General features: G+C 41.3%; 1 protein-coding gene across 1 annotated transcript in view; it reads left to right on the forward strand.

The window, feature by feature from the left end:
• Positions 1-451: 451 nt before the first annotated feature.
• KPNA7 (karyopherin subunit alpha 7) overlaps positions 452-22985 on the forward strand; it is a gene marked incomplete at both ends in the record, with an annotated part of 34491 nt that continues 11957 nt past the window's right edge. Inside the window, 6 exons of the mRNA XM_079719067.1 lie at positions 452-517; positions 2279-2404; positions 16928-17010; positions 17440-17708; positions 19089-19171; positions 21439-21702. Of these exons, the coding sequence (XP_079575193.1) occupies positions 452-517; positions 2279-2404; positions 16928-17010; positions 17440-17708; positions 19089-19171; positions 21439-21702 (891 nt within the window). The remainder of the gene's footprint in view (positions 518-2278; positions 2405-16927; positions 17011-17439; positions 17709-19088; positions 19172-21438; positions 21703-22985) is intronic.

Here is a 22985-nt window from a genome sequence, read left to right on the forward strand (position 1 = left end):
TTAGGAGTGGGACATGCTTGAGATAGTCCTATACTAATGTGCTGGTGGATCGGATATAGGAGAAGAGGACCATCTTCCTGTCATAGCCTGGTTGGGCTCCTCAGCATCCTGTACATAGGCTCTGTACAGAACTCCTTGGACCCAGCCACATGGAAGGGTTCTCTGCTTTCCTTCCAGCCTACCCTAGCCATCAAAAACCCAGTTCAAGCCAAACTGCCCCTAAAAAGATATCCCTTCCTCCTGTAGCCCAGGGCTGGTCCCCTCTGAGTTCCCACGATGCTCATTGCCTATTGAACTGGCATGTGATGCCTGTGGATGCTGCTCTCTGTTCCACTGTGCGTCCTTTAAGGGCTTACAGCCCGGATGGCTTTAACACAGTAACCACATACTGGGCACTGAAAATCTCTTTGGAACTGTCCTACCTACAGGTGCTTTACTTCTTCTAGTCAATATGCCGACTTTAGAAGCTCCGGAAGAGAGGCTGAGAAAATTTAAGTATCGTGGCAAAGATGCATCTGTGAGTATGAACCAATACCTTACTCTATCAAGGATGGGCTCAGTAAAAAGCACGTGGTTGAAATGCATTAAAAATAGTGGAGAGTAGGCTAGATGGGGTGAACAAGCAAGTATAGCAGAATGTTCATTGTGGGTAAGTGCATGGATGTTCACTGAATAAGCCTTTTAACTTTTCTGTATATCTGAAAATTTCATAGAACTTCAGAGCCTCAGTTTCTTCACCTATAAAACAGGGCTGATACCTACCTCTTAGGACCTGGGTAGCATCATCAAGGGCCTGGTATATAGATGCTTACCTGCAGCTCTGCATGTCAAGGGGGCTTACCAAGGAGCTAAGATGTTGGGAATACAGGTACCAACCAGCATGCCTTGAAGAGAAATAGGACTCAGAAGTGAGAAGTCCAGACTGCTCTCTCTACTGGGATGAGCACGAGGGCTGGGCCAGGGAGGCTGTGCTGTGTGTGAATCTCTCATTCAGCTTCTCTGGTCTCCAAGTTTTCTGTCTAGCTCTGTGTCCTATATCTATGTATCTTGACTGACATAACAAGTTGGCTACGCCTTGGGAATCTGAAAGGCAGCTGAGGATAAGGAGAGCACAAGGGCATAGCTGCCCAGTTGAACACCATCCAAAGCCAAATCCCTCTTACTTATGCCCTTTCCAACAAGTTTGGCTGTCTGGCTTCCAAGACCACCGCAGATTAAAAGAAACCAATTAGAACAAAGAAATCAAACCCTCTATGGGGACAGCAGCAGGAAGGACCAGGAGATGAGAAGGTAGAAGCCAAAGGTACCAAATTCTCTATGGGGAAGGGCCGCTTAGTGATGGGAGCCACAAGACAACTGGCTCCATAGACCCCCAGTGTGTCCCCGCCTTTCCGGATAACACCCCAATGACCCTATAGTCTTTTCTTTTTTTTTTTGGCTGCGCCGCACAGCTTGCGGGATCTTAGTTCCCCGACCAGGGATTGATCCCCGGTCCCCAGCAGTGAAAGCGCCAAGTCCTAACCACTGGACCACCAGGGAATTCCCATTGACCCTAGTTTCAAGCAAGGCTCAAATAGCTCCTTTAAGGAACCAGAAGTATCTAATACACACTGACTTCCTTATAATTAATATTTTAAAGTCTTCAACCCCAAACTCATCTATCCGTAAAGATTAGATCATTTCCCCAGGATTCTCAATACTGTAAGGTCTGAGTTTTGCCTGATAAAAGAAGAAAAGGGGGGTTTGTTTGTTTTTAGAATTTCCATCTTCCTCAGGCTGGTGTCCAAGTAAAACTCTTGGGATTGGATCAAGGTTTGAATGACCTATAGGCTGATTCCCAACAGTGGAAATGGTCAAGGACATCTGGAGCCGGAGTGCTCCCTTCAGTCCCCTGCCCCACCTGGGTGCCCACAGCTAGAAGGCACAGGCCTGCTTCTCTGGAAGTAATCAGCACCAATGAAGATGTGCTCAGATTCAGGGCAATGGGATGCTTTGTTCAGAGGTCTCTACACCTGAGAATCCTGGCTGGCCAGTGGGTGTGCATGGTCTTCCTTCACTTTGGGAGGAAGATTGACGTTCTCTCTAGAGGTGGTAGAGGAGGAGAAAGAAGCAGAGGAGGCTAACTGAGCTGACTATTGACTAGCTGTGTGACCTGAACTCTTCCAGCCTGTTGCATCTGTAAAAGTGAAATTGGATGCTTTGAAGTGTGCTCTAAAGGCTAAACAGGGTGACAACCTGACTTCCCAGCTCTAAGGGCTCCCTTTCTTTTCCTCATTAGATGAGGCGGCAGCAGAGGATAGCAGTCAGCCTGGAGCTCCGGAAAGCCAAGAAGGATGAGCAGTCCTTGAAGAGGAGAAACATCACGGATGTCTCCCCTGACCCTTCTGAGCAACAGACCAAAGGGGTACGTCGGGAACATGGCATTTAGAGCAGTTGGGTATAAAATACATCCTTAGTAAGTTTCTCTGCGTTGAAAATGTTTGAGTCAGAACTTGCAAGCTCTAATGGAGTTCCTTTAAGGAAAGGGGTAGAGAGATGGTGATTAGAACTAAACTGGTGTTTTCAGAAAGCTAAGTGTCATTAGCTTTGTGGCTGTGAGTCTGGGATCTATGTTCTAACGGGGTGGAGAAGATGCTGCGTCTCATTGAAAATTCACTTGCTGCCATTCAGCCGGAAACAGGAAATGAGGGGTCATGGAGGTTCTCCCTCACTGGAGGCACATAGTCACTCGACGTGTCACGTCTTACCTAGGACTTGAATGCTGTCATCTAGCTTCCATTCTCCATCGGCCCCAACCTCACTCAAGGCAAATCCTGGGGTACTTCCAGGCCAGTATTGTTTTGGTGAATCTTTTGCAGAATGCCCTGACTTAGGAGGGTTAGAACTCTGATGGTGTTGTGTCTTCATGTCTTTTATGATCTGTTATGTTAACTATCCATGTGCATCCTTGCATCCTGCTAGGATTAAGCCTCTTAGAGGGCAGAGATCGGTTCAGTCTGGGCAAATGGATCCCATGATGTTCTACTGTCCACCAAATGGGATGGCTGTGATCATTCTTTGAATTGCCGTAGGACTCTGAACCCTACTCTACCCAGCTTCATTCGTCTAGAGGAGTCCCTAGGATTCCTGCCACCCAAGGAAGATGAAACTATGAAACAAAACTATGAAAGAGTTTTCTTTTTTATCCTATATTAGCACATTCCTTTTAAAATTCTAATTCACATACCACAGAATTCACCCTTTTAAAGAATATAATCAGTGGTTTCTAGTATGTTCATAAGGTGGTGAGGCCATCACCGCTTACTAATTTCAGAACATACTCATGACCTCAGTAGAAACCCCACACCCACGAAGCAGTCACTCCTCACTCCTCCTTCCCCCAGCCTCTGGTGACCATGAATCTACTTTGTCTCTGTGGATTTACCTATTCTGGATATTTCACATAAATGGAATCATATAATATGTAGCTTTCTGTGCCAGGCTTCTTTCTGTCAGCAAAATGTTTGCAAGGTTCATTGATGTTGTAGCATGTGTCAGTACTTTCCTTTTTGTGGGTGAGTAATATTTCATTGTATACCACATTTTGTTTATTCATTCATTAGTTGATGGACATTTGGATTGTTTCCATTTCTGGGGTGTTATAAGTAATGCCACTATGCACTTTTTTTTCTCAAAAAATTTTATTTTTATTTTTTAGTTTTTAAATTTTTCGGCTGCATCAGGTCTTAGTTGTGGCATGCAGGACCTTCCTTGAGGCATGCGGGATCTTTCGTTGTGACACGTGAGCTCTTTGTTGTGGTGCACAGGCTTCTCTCTAGTTGTGGCGTGTGGGTTTTCTCTCTCTAGTTGTGGCGTGCAGGCTCCAGGGCGCATGAGCTCTGTAGTTTGCGGCACGCAGGCTCTCTTGTTGAGGTGTGCCAGCTTAGTAGTTGTGGCGCATGGGCTTAGTTGCCCGTGGCATGTTGGATCTTAGTTCCCTGACCAGGGATCGAAGCCTCGTCCCCTGCATTCGAAGGTGGATTCTTTACCACTGGACCACCAGGTCCCCGCTATGAACGTTTTATGCACAGGTTTTTGTCTGGACATATTTTCAGTTCTGTCAGGTATATGTAACAGTTGAATTGCTGGGTCGTATGATAATTCTAAGTTTAACTCTTTGAGGCAGTGCTTGTGGTGAGCTGAATAATGTCCCCCCACCCCCAATATCTCCCTGTCCTAATCCCCAGAACCTGTGAATGTTACCTTATATGACAAAAGGGATTTTGTACACGTGGTTAGATTAAGGATCTTTCTTTTCTTTTTTTTTTTTTTTTTTTTTTTGGCTGCATTGGGTCTTTGTTGCTGTGCGCAGGCTTTCTCTAGTTGTGGCGAGCGGAGGCTACTCTTTGTTGTGGTGCGCGGTCTTCTTATGGCAGTGGCTTCTCTTGTTGTGGAGCATGGGCTCTAGGCGCACAGGCTTCAGTAGTTGTGGCACACAGGCTCAGTAGTTGTGGCGCACGGGCTTATTTGCTCTGCAGCATGTGGGATCTTCCCAGACTAGGGCTCGAACCCGTGTCCCCTGCATTGGCAGGCGGATTCTTAACCACTGCACCACCAGGGAAGTCCCCAGATTAAGGATCTTGAGATGTGGAAATTATCCTGGATTATCTGGATGGGCCCAATGTAATCCCATCTGTCCTTATAATAATAAGAAGGATGAAGGATAAGGCAGAGCAAAAACAGAGATGAGCGTGTAGTGCCTTGAAGATGAGACGGGTCAAAGGCCAAGCAACACAGGAAACCCCACTAGAGGCTGAAAAAGGCAAGAAAATAGACTCTCATCTCAGAGCCTCCAGGAGTAAACAGCTCTGCCAACATCTTGACTTTAGTCCAATGAAACTGATCATGAATTTCTGACCCCTAGAACTGTAGGCTGTAACTTTGTTTTAAGCCACTAAATTTCTGGTAAGTTTTTACAGTACAAATAGGAAACAGATAGGCTGCCAAACCTGTTTACAAAGCAGCTGCATCACTGTACATTCTTACATCCTTACCGACACTTGTTATTGTCCATTTTTGGATTAGAGCCATTTTATGGGTGTGAAAGGTTGTATTGTTGTAATTTTGATGTTTTCCTAATGACTAATGGTGATGAGCAGTTTTTCATGTGCTTACTGGCTATTTGTATATCTCCTTTCGAGAAATGTCTATTCAAACCCTTTGACAATTTTTAAAATCAAGTAATTTGTCTTTCTTTTTTTTTTTTTTTTTGCGGTACACGGGCCTCTCACTGTTGTGGCCTCTCCTGTTGCAGAGCACAGGCTCCGGACGCGCAGGCTCAGCGGCCATGGCTCACGGGCCCAGCCGCTCTGCAGCATGTGGGATCCTCCCGGACCGGGGCACGAACCCGTGTCCCCCACATCGGCAGGCGGACTCTCAACCACTGCGCCACCAGGGAAGCCCAATTTGTCTTTTTATTGAGTTGAAAGAGCTCTTTATATATTCTGAACATTAGACCCTTACCAGTTATGTGATTTGCAAATCTTTTCTCCCATTCTGTGGGCTGTTGTTTTACTTTCTTGATAGACTCTTTGAAACACAAATGTTTTAAATTTTGAAACAGTCCAATTTATCTATATTTTGTCTTTGGTTTGCTTGTGCTTTAGGTATCATATCTAAAAATCCACTGCCTAATCCAAAGTCACCAAGATTTATGCCTATGTTTCCTTCTAAGAGTTTTATAGTTTTAGCTCTTATGTTTAGGTCTTTCATCCATTGTGAGTTAATCTTTGTAAGTGGTATGAGTAGGGGTCCAACTTCATTGTTCTACATATAGATGTCCTGTTGTCCCAGCACCATAAAGTCTATACTTTTTCCATTGAATGGTCTTAACACTCTTGTCAAACATCAGTTGACCATAAATGTGAGAGTTTATTGGTGGACTATGAATTTTCTACCATTGATCTATATGTTTATCCTTATGCCAGCACAACAGACTTGATTACTGTAACTTTGTAGTAGGTTTTGAAATTGGAAAGTGTGGGTCCTCCAATTTTGTTCTTTTTTTCCCCCAAGATTATTTTGGCTCTTTGGGATCCCTTGCATTTCTATATGAATTTTAGAATTGGCTTGTCAATTTTTTCACTAAAGGAAGCTCAGATTTTGATGGAGATTGCATTGATCAGTTTGTGGAGTATTGCTATCTTAACAATGTTAAGTCTTCCAGTTTATGAACATAGGATATTTTTCAATGTACTTGTCTTCTTTAGTTTTTAAAAATAGTTTTCAGCATATAAGCATTGTGCTTCTTTTGTTCAATTTACTCCTAAGTATTTTATTATTTTTGATGCTACTGTAAATAAACTTATTTTCTTAATTTCAATTTTGTATTGTTCATTGCTAGTGTACAGAAATACAACTGATCTTTGTATGTTATCCTGAAACCTAGCTGAACCTTGTCTATTAGCTCTAAATTTTGGTGTGTGGGTTCCGTACGATTTTCTATATTCAAGATTATGTCATCTGCACACGGAGAGAGTTTTACTACTTTCTTTCTAATCTAGATGCCTTTAATTTCTTTTTCTTGCTTAATTAACCTGGCTTGAACTTCAATACTGTGTTGAATAAAAGTGGCAAGGGTGGATATCCTATGCTGTTCCTGATCTTAGGGGGGAGGTTTTCATTCATTTACCATTGAGTATGACCCTAGCTGTGAGTTTTTTGTAGATGCCTTTGTTAGATTGAGGAAGTTCCTGTTTATTCCTAGTTTGTGTTGAATGCTTTTCTTTTTTTTTAATCATGAAAGGGTGCTGGATCTTGTCAAATGCTTTTCCTGCATTTGTGGAGATGATCGTGTTTTTTTTTTCCCCCATATATTCTATTGATATGGTGTGCTACATTGATTTTCATAGGTTGAACCACCCTTGCATTCCTGGGTTAAATCCCAATTGATTATGATGTATAATCCTGTTCATGTGTTGATGTATTTTGTTTTCTAGAATTTGTTGAGGATTTTAAGATATATTCATGAGGGATACTGGTCTGTACTTCTTCTTGTAATATCTTTGTCCAGTTTGATATTGGGGTAATACTGGACTCATAGAATGAGCTAGAAAGTTCCCTCTTCTATTTTTTGGAAGCATTTGTGAGAGATTGCTGTTATTTCTTCTTAAAATGTTTGTAAAGATTCACCAGTGGAGCCTTTTGTATCTGGGCTTCTCTTTGTGGAATTTTAAAAAAATTAATAATTCAATCTCTTGTTTTAGGTTTATTCAGATTTTCTATTTTTTAGCCACTTTTGGTTTGTGTTTCTAGGAGTTTGTCCCTTTCATCTAGATTATTTAATTTGTTTGTATACTTTTTTCATAGCATCTCTAATCTTGTTTATTTCTGTTAATTTAGTAGTAGTGTTCCCAATTTTATTCCTGGTTTTAGTAACTTGAGTCTCATCTATTTTTCTCTTGGTCAGTCTAGCTAAAGATTTGTCATTTATATCATCTCACACCAGTCAGAATGGCCATCATCAAAAAATCTAGAAACAATAAATGCTGGAGAGGGTGTGGAAAAAAGGGAACACTCTTGCACTGCTGGTGGGAATGTGAATTGGTACAGCCACTATGGAGAACGGTATGGAGGTTCCTTAAAAAACTACAAATAGAACTACCATATGACCCTGCAATCCCACTACTGGGCATATACCCTGAGAAAACCATAATTCAAAAAGAGACATGTACCAAAATGTTCATAGCAGCCCTATTTACAATAGCCCGGAGATGGAAACAACCTAAGTGTCCATCATCGGATGAATGGGTAAAGAAGATGTGGCACATACATACAATGGAATATTACTCAGCCATAAAAAGAAATGAAATTGAACTATTTGTAATGAGGTGGATGGACCTAGAGTCTGTCATACAGAGTGAAGTAAGTCAGAAAGAGAAAGACAAATACTGTATGCTGACACATATATATGGAATTTAAGAAAAAAAAAGGTCATGAAGAACACAGGGGTAAGACAGGAATAAAGACACAGACCTACTAGAGAATGGACTTGAGGATATGGGGAGGGGGAAGGGTAAGCTGTGACAAAGTGAAAGAGCGGCATGGACATATATACACTACCAAACGTAAGGTAGATAGCTAGTGGGAAGCAGCCACATAGCACAGGGAGATCAGCTCGGTGCTTTGTGACCGCCTGGAGGGGTGGGATAGGGAGGGTGGGAGGGAGACGCAAAAGGGAGGGGATATGGGAACATATGTATACATATAACTGATTAAATTTGTGATAAAGCAAAAAATAAAAAAAAAATTTAAAAAAAAAAAAAAAAAAGATTTGTCATTTATTTTGCTCTTTTGAGCCAACTTTTGGTTTCATTGATTATTTTTTTCCTATTTTTTTCATTCTGTTTCATTTATTTCCACTCTAGTATTTAATATTTCCTTTCTTCTGATATTTTTTGGGTTTCATTTTCTTTCATTTCTAATATTTTAAAGTAGGAAGTTAGGTCATGGATTTGAGAGCTTTCTACTTTTTCAATACTTGCATTTATGGCTACATATTTCCCTCTGCGCTCTGCTTTATTTACGTCTCATTGGTTTTGGTATATTGTATGTTTTTTTTCCACTCATCTCAAAGTATTTTCTAAGTTCCCTGGAATTTTCTTCTTTTTATCCATTGGTTATTTAGTTTGGAGTAATACCATTTAAATTTCAATAGTATATAAAACAATACTCCTATATAACTTTATTCCCTCCCTGCTTTTGCTCTCATTATCATCCAAGTTACCTCTTTACACATCATGTGCCCATTAATATAGGTTTATAATTATTGCTTTATGCAGTTGTCTTTTAAGTCAGAAGAAAGACTTACAATAAAAATACATTTATACTGTCTTATTTATTTATTTTTTTATTTAATTTAATTTTATTTTTTTTGGCTCCAAGCTGTGTGTTGGGTCAGGTCTGTTCTATGCATTTCCTTATTTTTCTTTTTTCTTTTTTTTTTAAATTTAATTTAATTTATTTTTTTTATACAGCAGGCTCTTATTAGTCATCCATTTTATCCACATCAGTGTATACATGTCAATCCCCCACTTCATCACACCACCACCCCCCACCCCCCTCTTGGTGTCCATACATTTGTTCTCTACATCTGTGTCTCAATTTCTACCCTGCAAACTGGTTCATCTGTACCATTTTTCTAGGTTCCACATATATGCATTAGTATACGATATTTGTTTTTCTCTTTCTGACTTACTTCACGCTGTATGACACTCTGTAGATCCATCCACGTCTCAACAAATGACCCAGTTTCATTCCTTTTTATGGCTGAGTAATATTCCATTGTATATATGTACCACAACTTCTTTATCCATTCGTCTGTCGATGGGCATTTAGGTTGCTTCCATGACCTGGCTATTGCAAATAGTGCTGCAATGAACATTGGGGTGTATGTGTCTTTTTGAATTATGGTTTTCTCTGGGTATATGCCCAGTAGTGGGATTGCTGGGTCATATGGTAATTCTATGTTTAGTTTTTTAAGGAACCTCCATACTGTTCTCCATAGTGGCTGTATCACTTTACATTCCCACCAACAGTGCAAAAGGGTTCCTTTTCTCCACACCCTCTCCAGCATTTGTTGTTTGTAGATTTTTTGATGATGGCCATTCTGACTGGTGTGAGGTGATACCTCATTGTAGTTTTGATTTGCATTTCTCTAATGATTAGTGATGTTGAGCATTCTTTCATGTGTTTGTTGGTAATCTATATATCTTCTTTGGAGAAATGTCTATTAGGTCTTCTGCTCATTTTTGGATTGGGTTGTTTGTTTTTATGATATTGAGCTACATGAGCTGCTGGTAAATTTTGGAAATTAATCCTTTGTCAGTTGCTTCACTTGCAAATATTTTCTTCCATTCTGAGGGCTGTCTTTTTGTCTTGTTTATGGTTTCCTTTGCTGTGCAAAAGCTTTTAAGTTTCATTAGGTCCCATTTGTTTATTTTTGTTTTTACTTCCATTTCTCTAGGAGGTGGGTCAAAAAGGATCTTGCTGTGATTTATGTCATGGAGTGTTCTACCTGTGTTTTCCTCTAATAGTTTTATAGTGTCTGGCCTTACATTTAGGTCTTTAATCCATTTTGAGTTTATTTTTGTGTATGGTGTTAGGGAGTGTTCTAATTTCATTCTTTTACATGTAGCCGTCCAGTTTTCCCAGCACCACTTATTGAAGAGACTGTCTTTTCTCCATTGTATATCATTTCCTCTTTGTCATAGATTAGTTGACCATAGGTGCATGGGTTTATCTCTGGGCTTTCTATCTTGTTCCATTGATCTATATTTCTGTTTCTGTGCCAGTACCATATTGTCTTGATTATTGTAGCTTTGTTGTATAGTCTGAAGTCAGGGAGTCTGATTCCTCCAGCTCCACTTTTTTCCCTCAAGACTGCTTTGGCTATTCAGGGTCTTTTGTGTCTCCGTACAAATTTTAAGATTTTTTGTTCTAGTTCTGTAAAAAATGCCATTGGTAATTTGTTAGGGAGTGCATTGAATATGTAGATTGCTTTGGGTAGTATAGTCATTTTCACAATATTGATTCTTCCAATCCAAGAACATGGTATATCTCTCCATCTGTTGGTATCATCTTTAATTTCTTTCATCAGTGTCTTCTAGTTTTCTGCATACAGGTCTTTTCTCTCCCTAGGTAGGTTTATTCCTGGGTATTTTATTCTTTTTCTTGCAGTGGTAAATGGGAGTGTTTCCTTAATTTCTCTTTCAGATTTTTCATCATTAGTATACAGGAATGCAAGAGATTTTTGTGCATTAATTTTGTATCCTGCAACTTTACCAAATTCATTGATTAGCTCTAGTAGTTTTCTGGTGGCATCTTTAGGATTCTCTATGTATAGAATCATGTCATCTGCAAATGGTGACAGTTTTACTTCTTTTCCAATTTGTATTCCTTTTATTTCTTTTTCTTCTCTGATTGCTGTGGCTAGGACTTCCAAAACTATTTTGAATAATAGTGGTGAGAGTGAACATACTTGTCTTGTTCCTGATCTTAGAGGAAATGCTTTCAGTTTTTCACCATTCAGAATGATGTTTGCTGTGGGTTTGTCATATATGACCTTTATTATGTTGAGGTAGGTTCCCTCTATGCCAACTTTCTGGAGAGTTTTTATCATAAATAGGTGTTGAATTTTGTCAAAAGCTTTTTCTGCATCTATTGAGATGATCCTATGGTTTTTATTCTTCAATTTATTAGTATGGTGTATCACATTGATTGATTTGCATATTTGAAGAATCCTTGCATCCCTGGATAAATCCCACTTGATCATGGTGTATGATCCTTTTAATGTGTTGTTGGATTCTGTTTACTAGTATTTTGTTGAGGATTTTTGCATCTGTATTCATCCGTGATATTGGTCTGTAATTTTCTTTTTTTGTAGTATCTTTGTCTCGTTTTGGTATCAGGGTGATGGTGGCCTCATAGAATGAGTTTGGGAGTGTTTCTTCCTCTGTAAATTTTTGGAAGAGTTTGAGAAGGATGGGTGTTAGCTCTTCTCTAAACGTTTGATAGAATTCACTTGTGAAGCCATCTGGTCCTGGACTTTTGTTTGTTGGAAGATTTTTAATCACAGTTTCAATTTCATTACTTGTGATTGGTCTGTTCATTTTCTGTTTCTTCCTGGTTCAGTCTTGGAAGGTTATACCTTTCTAAGAATTTGTCCATTTTTCCAGGTTGTCCATGTTATTGGCATAGAGTTGCTTGTAGTAGTCTCTTAGGATGCTTTGTATTTCTGCAGTGTCTGTTGTAACTTCTCCATTTTCATTTCTAATTTTATTGTTTTGAGTCCTCTCCCTCTTTTTCTTGATGAGTCTGGCTAATGGTTTATCAATTTTGTTTATCTTCTCAAAGAACCAGCTTTTAGTTTTATTGATCTTTGCTATTGTTTTCTTTGTTTCTATTTCATTTATTTCTGCTCTCTATGATTTCTTTCCTTCTGCGAACTTTGGGTTTTGTTTGTTCTTCTTTCTCTAGTTCCTTCAGGTGTAAGGTTAGATTGTTTGAGATTTTTCTTGTTTCTTGAGGTAGGCTTATATAGCTATAAACTTCCCTCTTAGAGCTGCTTTTGCTGCATCCCATAGGTTTTGGATCATCATGTTTTCATTGTCATTTGTCTCTAGGTATTTTTTAATTTCCTCTTTGATTTATGTACCAGATGAAGGAACAAGATAAAACCCCAGAAAAACAACTAAATGAAGTGGAGATAGGCAACTGTGATCTCTTGATCTCAGTGATCTCTTGGTTATTTAGTAACATATTGTTTAACCTCCATGTGTTTGTGTTTTTTACGTTTTTTTCCTTGTAATTCATTTCTAATCTCATAGCGTTGTGGTCAGAAAAGATGCTTGATATGATTTCAATTTTCTTAAATTGACTGAGGCTTGATTTGTGACCCAAGATGTGATCTATCCTGGAGAATGTTCCATGTGCACTTGAGAACAAAGTGTAATCTGCTTTTTTTGGATGGAATGTCCTACAAATATCAATTAAATCTATCTGGTCTATTGTGTCATTTAAAGCTTGTGTTTCCTTATTAATTTTCTGTTTGGATGATCTGTCCATTGGTGTAAGTGAGGTGTTAAAGTCCCCCACTCTTATTGTGTTACTGTCGATTTCCTCTTTTATAGCTGTTAGCAGTTGCCTTATGTATTGAGGTGCTCCTATGTTGGGTGCATATATATTTATAATTGTTATATCTTCTTCTTGGATTGATCCGTTGATCATTATGTAGTGTCCTTCCTTGTCTCTTTTTTTTTTTCTTTGCGGTACACGGGTCTCTCACTGTTGTGGACTCTCACACTGCACAGCACAGGCTCCGGACACGCAGGCTCAGCGGCCATGGCTCACGGGCCCAGCCGCTCTGCGGCATGTGGGATCTTCCCGGACCAGGGCACGAACCCGTGTCCCCTGCATCAGCAGGCGGACTCTCAACCACTGAGCCACCAGGGAAGCCCCTTCCTTGTCTCTTGTAACATTCTTTATTTTAAAGTCTATTTTATCTGATATGAGTATTGGTACTCCAGCTTTCTTTTGATTTCCATTTGCATGGAATATCTTTTTCCATCCCCTCACTTTCAGTCTGTATGTGTCCCTAGGTCTGAAGTGGGTCTCTTGTAGTCAGCACACATATGGGTCTTGTTTTTGTATCCATTCAGCAAGCCTGTGTCTTTTGGTTGGAGCATTTAATCCGTTCACGTTTAAGGTAATTATCGATATGTTTTTTCCTATTACCATTTTCTTAATTGTTTTGGGTTTTTTTTTGTAGGTCCTTTTCTTCTCTTGTTTTTCCCACTTAGAGAAGTTCCTTTAGCATTTGTTGTAGAGCTGGTTTGGTGGTGCTGAATTCTCTTAGCTTTTGCTTGTCTGTAAAGCTTTTGATGTCTCCATTGAATCTGAATGAGATCCTTGCTGGGTAGAGTAATCTTGGTTGTAGGTTCTTCCCTTTCATCACTTTAAGTATATCATGACACTCCCTTCTGGCTTGTAGAGTTTCTGCTGAGAAATCAGCTGTTAACCTTATGGGAGTTCCCTTGTATGTTATTTGTCATTTTTCCCTTGCTGCTTTCAATAATTTTTCATTGTCTTTAATTTTTGCCAATTTGATTACTATGTGTCTCGGCGTGTTTCTCCTTGGGTTTATCCTGTATGGGTCTCTCTGTGCTTCCTGGACTTGGGTGGCTATTTCCTTTCCCATGTTAGGGAAGTTTTCGACTATAATCTCTTCAGATATTTTCTTGGGTCCTTTCTCTCTCTCCTCCTTCTGGGACCTCTATAATGCGAATGTTGTTGCGTTTAGTGTTGTCCCAGAGGTCTCTGAGGCTGTCTTCATTTCTTTTCATTCTTTTTTCTTTATTCTGTTCCACAGCAGTGAATTCCACCATTCTGTCTTCCACGTCACTTATTCGTTCTTCTGCCTCAGTTATTCTATTATTGATTCCTTCTAGTGTAGTTTTCATTTCAGTTATTGTATTGTTCATCTCTGTTTGTTCTTTAATTCTTCTAGGTCTTTGTTAAATATTTCGTGCGTCTTCTCAGTCTTTGCCTCCATTCTTTTTCTGAGGTCCTGGATCATCTTCACTATCATTATTCTGAATTATTTCTCTGGAAGGTTGCCTATCTCCACTTCATTTAGTTGTTTTTCTGGGGTTTTATCTTGTTCCTTTATCTGGTACATAGCCCTCTGCCTTTTCATGTTGTCTATCTTTCTGTGAATGTGGTTTTTGTTCCACAGGCTGCAGGATTGTAGTTCTTCTTGCTTCTGCTCTCTGCCTGATGGTGGATGAGGCTATCTACTATACTATCTTTTTCTTTTTTGCGGTATGCAGGCCTCTCACTGTTGTGGCCTCTCCCGTTGCAGAGCACAGGCTCCGGATGTGCAGGCTCCGCGGCTATGGCTCACAGGCCCAGCCGCTCCGCGGCATGTGGGATCTTCCCGGACCGGGGCACGAACCCATGTCCCCTGCATCGGCAGGTGGACTCTCAACCGCTGCACCACCAGGGAAGCCCTATACTGTCTTTTACTATTATATTTGCCTTTCTGGTGTTGTTGGTTTCTTCATGTCTTTGGTTATTATCTAGTTTCTAGTACCTGAAGAACTCTCTTCTTGTAGAGTGAGTTTGCTGACAATGGATTCTCTCAGGTTTTGTTTATCTGAGAATGTCTTAATTTCTCCATTTTATTATAATTTGCCATGTATAGAATTCTAGCTTGACAAACTTGCTATCAGCATTTTAAATATGTCATTTATGCTTTCTGGGGATAAATCAGCTCTTGATCTTGTTGAGGACTTGTGTATGGTGAGTTGCTTCTCTTTTCCTGATTTCAAGATTCTCTTTTTGTTTTTGGCTTCCAACATTTTATGATGTGTCTAAGTGTAGATCTCTTGGAATTTTTCCTGTTTGAAGTTCATTAAGCTTCTTAGAGGTGTCAATTAATTTCTTCATCAAATTTGTGATGTTTTTGGAAATCATTTCTTCAAATATACTTTCTGCCCTTTTCTCTCTCTTTTCCATTCTATTATGCATATGTTGTTGATCTGTAAGGCTCTGTTAAGTTTAATCTTCATTTTTTTTGTCTTAAAAAATTAAAAAACACAGTCTTTATTTCCCTCAGAGGGGGTGCACTATTCCTGGAAGTACAGTAATACCTGGGTCAATGCGTGGAGTGGATGGAGCAAGTTCTATTCCATCTCCTAGTTCCAAAAATCCATTTAATATATTGTCCTTGGATAGAGGATGTGACAGATATTAAACTGATAGGAATAGCTACTATTCTTGCTTCTTGGCCTTTTGGCTAAGATCTATTCATTCTTTTTTTCCCTCATGCTGGTTAATCTCAATAGACCCATCTTTAAGTTCACTGATGATTTGTTCTGTGTCTAAGACATCATTCTTATGTCTCTAAGACATCATTCTTAGACTTTCCTTTAGTTCTTTAGACATGCTTTCCTTTAGTTCTTTGAACATATTTAAAGTCTTTGTCTAGTAAGTCCAATGTCTGGGCTCCTCAGGGACAGTTTCTATTAATTGTCTTGTTTTTTGCTTGTATACGTGCTATACTTTGAATGTCTTGTAATTTCTTTAACAACTAGTCATTTACAATAATGTGGCAACTTTGGATATAAGATCTGCCCCCCCCACCCCTTGCCCAAGGTTTGTTGTTGTTGCTCATTGTTCGTTTGTTCAGTGACTTTTGAGTTGATTTTGTAAAGTTTTTGTATTCTTTGTCATGTGTAGACACTGAATTCTCTGCTCAGTTAGCTTAGTGGTCAGCTAATGATTGGACAGATTTCCTTACACACTTGGAAGCAAAAATTCACCCAATCTTTGCCAAGGCATTCTGTGTGCATGTTGGGGCATGCCTTCAACATTCAACCAGGAAGTTGACAATGCTGCCTTAAACCTTCACTTCCTGCTTGCACAGAGCCTCAAAGTCAGCCAGAGGTGAGACCTCAGGGTCTTTTCCATTTTCTGTGAGCATGTGCAACAGTTCTATAGATGCATGTGACCTTCTAGATTTTCAGGAACATGTTGGAGTTCTCAAAGTCCCAATGAACATCTCATTCCCAGCTTTGCCTTTTAAGTTTTTTGGTTAGTCTATTGTTTGCCCCCAACTGTTATCTAACCCCCCCCACCCCCCTCCCCAAGCAGCTGTGAAGTTGAACCACTTCCTCTAACTGTTTTTAACAAATGCCTCCAGGGAAAAGACTTTTTGCATTGTGTGAGCTCTGAGTCAAATAAAATAGAATCTTACAAATGGGATCTCCCAGGAAACCACGAGAAGCATCGAATAATAATAATTCTCTGGGAATGAGGCTTTAAGGGAGCACCAACCTGTTCTGCCTCCTCCAGTGGCTGCTGGGCTGTTGGTTTTCAAAGCTACCACAGAGCTGGGGGAGGAGGAGTGGGAATAAGACAAGGCAAAATGCCATAAGCCTTGCTATTCTTACTGAGATTTAGACATTTTTCTTGAATAAACCCTTTTCAGCTTGAATAAAACAAATTGCTGCAAACCTTTGGTCAGTTTCCAGAGTTCTAAAAAAGTTGGTTCTATTTTTCAGGTTTCTTGTTGCTTTTCTGGAGGAGAGAATTTTGAGGTCCTTGTTCTCCCATTTTTGCTGCCACCCACTAGCATGTTCTTACTGCATGGGATAAAAAGGTGCTGGGGATCCAAGTGATGATAGGAATTACCTATCCCCCAGAGCATGGGGAGTGTCCCACAAATCAGTGAGACCACCAAATATTCTTCCTTCCCCTAATACAGACCAGCATACCCATTGAGACATAGTGTTCAAGCCAGCTTCTTCTAATCAGATAGATGGCTAGACTAGATGACCTATGGTTCCTTTTGGCAGAGACTCTGACTTGAATGTATGTCTCCTTGCAGGTCAGACTCACCCTACAAGAAATAATCAATGGTGTCAATGCCTCAGATCCAGAACTATGTTTCCAGGCCACCCAGGCAGCCAGGTATCGCCAAACAGACTTGTATTGTTGACAGATGCATAGCTAGAAATGGGTTCCAGCAGCCTATTTGGTTTCTTGGCAGTGGCAAAATGCCCACACAATATAAGAAAAGGCCAGTCCATCCAAAAGTGAGATGAAATTGCTCCTCTACACTGTCCTTGAGAACAACTTAAGATATGCAACTGTGGTCAGAGATGAATGGCTTAATTTAAATTGGCCTCAACAGGAATGGCGGCTCATAGATAATAACTAAAGGGAAAAATATTGCTTCATCACTGCAGAGTGCTACAGGCTGAACTCTAGGATATGAAGGAGCTCTGGCCCAGCAGTTTGTTTCATTTGATAGTTAGGAATGCCAAGAACATCCATAAAGGAGGTTCTTCTTACCTGCCTCACAGGACATGTTCTTGTCTTTTCTCTTACACTGCGAAGGAAAATGCTGTCCCGGGAAAAGAACCCTCCTCTGAAGCTGATTGTTGATGCAGGGCTCATTCCCAGGCTGGTGGAGTTCCTGAAGTCATCCCTTCATCCCCGCTTGCAGCTCGAGGCAGCCTGGGCTCTGACCAATATTGCCTCCGGTACTTCGGAGCTGACGCGTGCTGTCGTGGACGGAGGGGCCATCCAGCCCTTGGTTGAGCTCCTGTCTTCCCCTCATATGACTGTGTGTGAACAGGCAGTGTGGGCCCTTGGTAATATAGCAGGTGAGCCTCTCCCCTCGGTGGGGGGCAAGGGGCAAAGAAAATGGTGGGCCTTGTGAGTGGCATGCGATAGGAATCCTTTGGGTAGTATTGTAGATCAGACACTTTAAGTATAAATACCTAGCAATGCTGGGAAGAGTAGAACGGGCCTTTCCGAAATTCAGAGTCAAGTTCAGAGGCCAAAAATTGAAGCTGAAGCTAGAAGACATGGTATGTTATGAAGCTCAAGGCTGCCTAGGGACACCTGCCAAGACTGGGGTCCTACAGCCTCAGGGCTTAGTGGCTTCAGGAACAAAAGACAAGTCTTTGGCTCATGCAATGTGGGGATTTTATGACAGACCCTTACATCACCCAGTACCCTAAAAGAATTCTACCTTCAGTGAAAGTTGCCCAGGGAATACACACGAAAATGTCTGCTTAGTTTAGGATAAAAGTCTCCCCTGAAAACGCAATCCTAAGACTGGCCTCATGGATTTGGGACTGGATGCTGTATTCCCTGCGTGGTCTGGGAAAACACAAGCTGGGGAGTGAGTGCTGTCAGGTTAGGAACTCCAGGATCCCTGGCTGAATATAAATGTGACACTCTCGGGGGGAAACAAACTCAGTCAGGCCCCTCAGGATTTTGACAAATTAAGGTCAGCCAAATATTAGCAATTTCAAGTTCAGAAAGTCAACAATCCACTATGACTGAGTCAGCAGAAGCAAACAATGTGATTAGACCTCCAAGGACTTCAGAGGTTGGAATTAGCAAACACAGAATATAAAATAAGTCTACTTTTTAAAAGCTTGCAGAAATAAAGCAACTATTACAGAGATTTCGTCTCTCATTTTGCTTAGTGCAGTAAGGAACAGGCAAAATCGGGTGGTGTAGTATAACTTATACCTTGCCTGATGATTGAAGAATTACAGGCTGAGACGTCTAGGGTCTAAAATTGATATTCTAGCCAAAGTAGCAGACAACTGATGGCTAGAATCTATCCATCTCCCAGACTTTGTTCTGAGTTGCATTTGGAAGTTACTGCCCCATGTCAAAGCCTTCTGGGAAGACAATTTGGTCCATAGTGGCCTTTGTCTCCTGAGAACCATGCTGTGAAATGCCACCAGCATTTAGAGTGCACTGCCTGGGCCCAGTTGGCTGGCTCCTTGATGGGTCCAGAGACTCTGCTTATAGCAATCCCTGCTGTGTGGTGCCTGATTTCCACGTCAGGCCACCTACTCAACCAACATGTCAGAGACCCAGGGTCTAGTTCATGGCTATACTACTTGCCCAACCCAGGAAGGAGTTTTGGCCTCTCCCCCTTTGCAGAGACTTGTGAAGAATTACTCACCCACCCCAGGACTCTCTGTTCTCTCTTTGAGTGTCATGTTCTTGTCTATTTGTAGGTGATGGACCAAAATTCAGAGACGACGTTATCTTGAGTGATGCCATTCCACATCTGCTGACCCTGGTTTCATCAAGTATACCAGTGAATGTCTTTTTTTTATTAATTTTATTTATTCATTTATTTATTTGGCTGCATCGGGTCTTAGTTGCGGCATGCGGGCTCTTCGTTGTGGTGCACAGGCTTCTCTCTAGTTGTGGTGCATGGGGTCAGTAGGTGCAGTGTGTGGCTTAGTTGCCCCGTGGCATGTGGGATCTTAGTTCCCTGACCAGGGATCGAACCCGCATCCCCTGCATTGGAAGGCAGATTCTTAATCACTGGACCACCAGGGAGGTCCCCAGTGAGTGTCTTTTTAATGAGGTAACCTAGTTAGGTAACAGGTTCCCAAAGTTGGGAAATGGGGTATGTAATTCCAAATCAATGCTAGGCCATGTGGTTGCTGCCCAGCCCCCTAACGATAGCAGTGATGAACAAGGCCTAGGACTGAATATTACTTTGGGTAGAAGTTGATCCAAATTTGTCCTCAAGGGCAGTAGTGCTGATCTCTCTTTGCGGGGGGCGTTGAGGATTAGAAGAGATCCATTCAAGTTTCTCTAAGCTTACAGTCCTGCAAAAGTAGATGACTGAGCTCTCTGTTCCAGGGGCACAGACAGAATTAGTGGCTCACCAGATCTGTTCCTGGGTAATAGGGTTTAGGTTGGAAGCTTAGGGTCCAAGTTGATTGCTGTGGCAACACTAGAGGACTTCCTGGGTTAGGAATGAAATTTGGGTTCTAGATTTGCCTCAAACAAAAATGAAGAAAAGGCAGCTTCCAAAAGTCAAGGGAATACATGCCCTGCCTTCAAGGTGAGAGAGAACCTGATATGGTTGAACCGGAAAAAGGCTGGCATGACCAAGGGAGCTTGCAAGGAGAGAGCAATATAAGATGACAAGTAGGACGAGGGACTTAGACATCATCTTGGTGGCAAAAGGAAGGCTTTGGAGGATTTCAAGGCAGGAAGTAAAGTGGCCTGATTTTCCAGAAAGACCATTCTGGCTGCTTGCTGTAGGATTATAGCAGAGGAAGATGGAGAAGCAGATGGACCTGGGTTGCTGCTCTGATGGGCATAGAAGGGGGAGACAGAAAGAAGCGAGGATGCCCTCGGGTTTCAGGTTAGTTTGTTTAGAGCACTGTCCTCCTAGAGATGTGGGGAGGATAGAGGGAAGAAGGAATCGGAGCCTTAGTTGTACCTATTAAGTTGAAGCCAGTGAGAGGCACCATTGCAGCAACAACAGATAGATAGATATGCAGGTCTGTCTAGATGATTGTGCATGTATGTGTCATCCAGCTGGGCAAGGTCAACCAGAGCAGGGATCAGCCAATCTAACCTGGCCAACTGCTTGTTTTTTTAAATAAAGTTTTATTTATTTGAAATAAACAGCCACACCCATTCATTTACATACATATTGCTGTGGCTTTTGCAGTGTTACGAGGGAAGAATGGATAAGTTGCAACAGAGACCACGTGGCCTGCAAAGTTGAAAAACTTTACTATCTGGCCTTTTACAGAAAAAGTTGGCTGACCTCTGCTCTAGAGTGTGAGGAAAACCAGGACCAAGTCCTGAGGGCTCTGAAATCCAGAACTCAGTAGAACCTGCCAAGAAGAATGAGAAGAAACAGCCCATTTGGCAATACAAAACCAGGCTTGGTATCACAGATGGCAAAAAAGAGCTTTTTCAAAAAGCTTGGATTTGGTGACTTGGAAGGAGCTGATTTCATCACTAGCTCCAAAGAAGTAGGGGAAGAAACCAGACTAGAAGGGGTAGAAGAAGAAGATAGACAGTGAATATGGATGCCTCCTTGAGGATGGATTCTGAAAAATAGAAGTGGGGTGATGGCTGGAGAGGTGCCAAGGGTAGGGGTTGAATGTCGCAGAGTGTGTTTCTGTACTGGTGGGTCTGATCCAGAGGAGAGAGGCGATCCTGGGGACGGATGGGAAGACTGATCTTCAACTAGAAGGTCAAAAACGTGGTTAGGACATGTTGGTAGAGTTCATAGGCTGGTGGGAAGACCAAGTAACTCCTGCTTGATCTTTGTTTCATCAATGAGAAATGAAATTAGGTCATCAATCGAGTCAAGTGGGGAAGGACATTTTGAAGAATATAAGGAAACCTCCATCTGACGTTTGCATATAAAACAAAGCTCATTCTCTGTGTTCCTCCTATACTTATTACCTAGAATAAATTCCTGTTTGAAGCTCAAAGGCTTGGGTTCATGCAGGTCAATCCTATTGATCAAAGATGGTCAGGACACATTGCCATTGGTGTTTTCCTTCTTTGCACCCCTTGCTGGAGACAGTCTCCTCGTTACAGGTCACATTCCTGCGGAACATCGCGTGGACCTTGTCCAACCTGTGCCGGAACAAGAACCCATACCCTTCTGATCACGCAGTGAAGCAGATGTTGCCTGCCCTCTTCCACCTCCTGTGGCACCCAGACGGAGAGGTTCTCTCGGACACCTGCTGGGCTCTGTCCTACCTCACTGATGGGTGTGATACACGCATCAGCCAAGTGGTGGACACGGGGGTCCTGCCCAGGCTGGTTGAGCTCATGAGCAGCTCAGAACTCAATGTCTTGGTAAGTGTCCCGGGTCGTGTCGTCTCTGTAGGGGCCTTCAGATTAGCGTCTGTGGGTCATCGTCACTCGAGCAGGTTCTGTTCTCTCCCCACCCCCCAGCCTTCCCCAGCTGACGTTCATCCTTTACCTGGAACAAAGCTGTTCATCTGCATTTCCCTGGTCTCTGCTACACTGTAGCCAAAGACTTGAATTGACTTTGATCCAAAATCCTAGTGGGTATTCAGTGACTTACTTTTTCTTGGTCTGATAACTAGAAAAGATAGAAGAGCACCAATTAAAATTGCTTATAATCCCTCCACCCAGTGAACTATTCTTTTGTGGCCTTTCATTCTACTGGTCTATGCATGTAGATGTTAACAAGTTGTTGTGCATGTTTGTGTGTGTGTGTGTGTGTGTGTGTGTTTTAACGTGAAGCTCGTAACATTTGTTTTTCTTACTCAAGTATAAAAGATAATTCCCCCTTATCTTCTCCCCAGCTGGTTCTCTTAGACTACTTCAGATATAGGTGAAAAGTAAGTAAAACCAAGGTCAAATACTTGACTCTGAGACATATGTCACTTACATAATATACTTCTTGAAAATGTAGTTTGAAGCATGGGTACCCCTTTTGATTTCTATGCCTAATATTGTATATTATGCAGTCTTAGCAATCATCTGTTCTGAGATGAGGGTAGCATTCCTCAGAAGTCAAGGTTAGTTTGGGGATAGTGCTGGGGGCATGGAAGGTGTGAAGACAACATCTTCAAGAAGTTGTTTATCGTGGGGGCTTGGGGCCCAACTGCGGCAGTCCTGGCAAGGCTGTGATTGGCCTATGGCACTTCCGACATCTCTCACTCGAGTAGCAGATACCTAGCATGATAGGCTAGGAAAACTCTAGAACTGTTGATGGGCTATGCTGGGGCTGCCACTGCCATGCAGAGAAACCAAAATAAATCCACAGTCAGCCCTCCTAGGACAGTTGTCTTAAGCCCAATCATAGACCCATCCTGGGGACCTTCAAAGTTATTGAGAGAAGCTTTATGAATACACCAAAACAAAAATGCCACTGAGATTTCACTAGCTCTAATAACATATACAACAGAAACTTTTTAAAATTAAATTAAATTTTTTATTTTTTTTGAAACTTTTTTTAAAAAATGAGGTTAATTATAGGGACCAGCCTCATTCCCAAAGTGGTTTGTGGTTGTTGAGTAGTTATTTATTTATTTATTTTAATTAATTAATTAATTAATTATTTAATTTATATTTTATTTTTGGCTGCATTAGGTCTTTGTTGCTTCGCG

This window comes from Hyperoodon ampullatus (genome assembly GCF_949752795.1).
Source record: "Hyperoodon ampullatus genome assembly, chromosome: 14".
In the NCBI taxonomy this organism is placed as follows: domain Eukaryota; kingdom Metazoa; phylum Chordata; class Mammalia; order Artiodactyla; family Ziphiidae; genus Hyperoodon; species Hyperoodon ampullatus.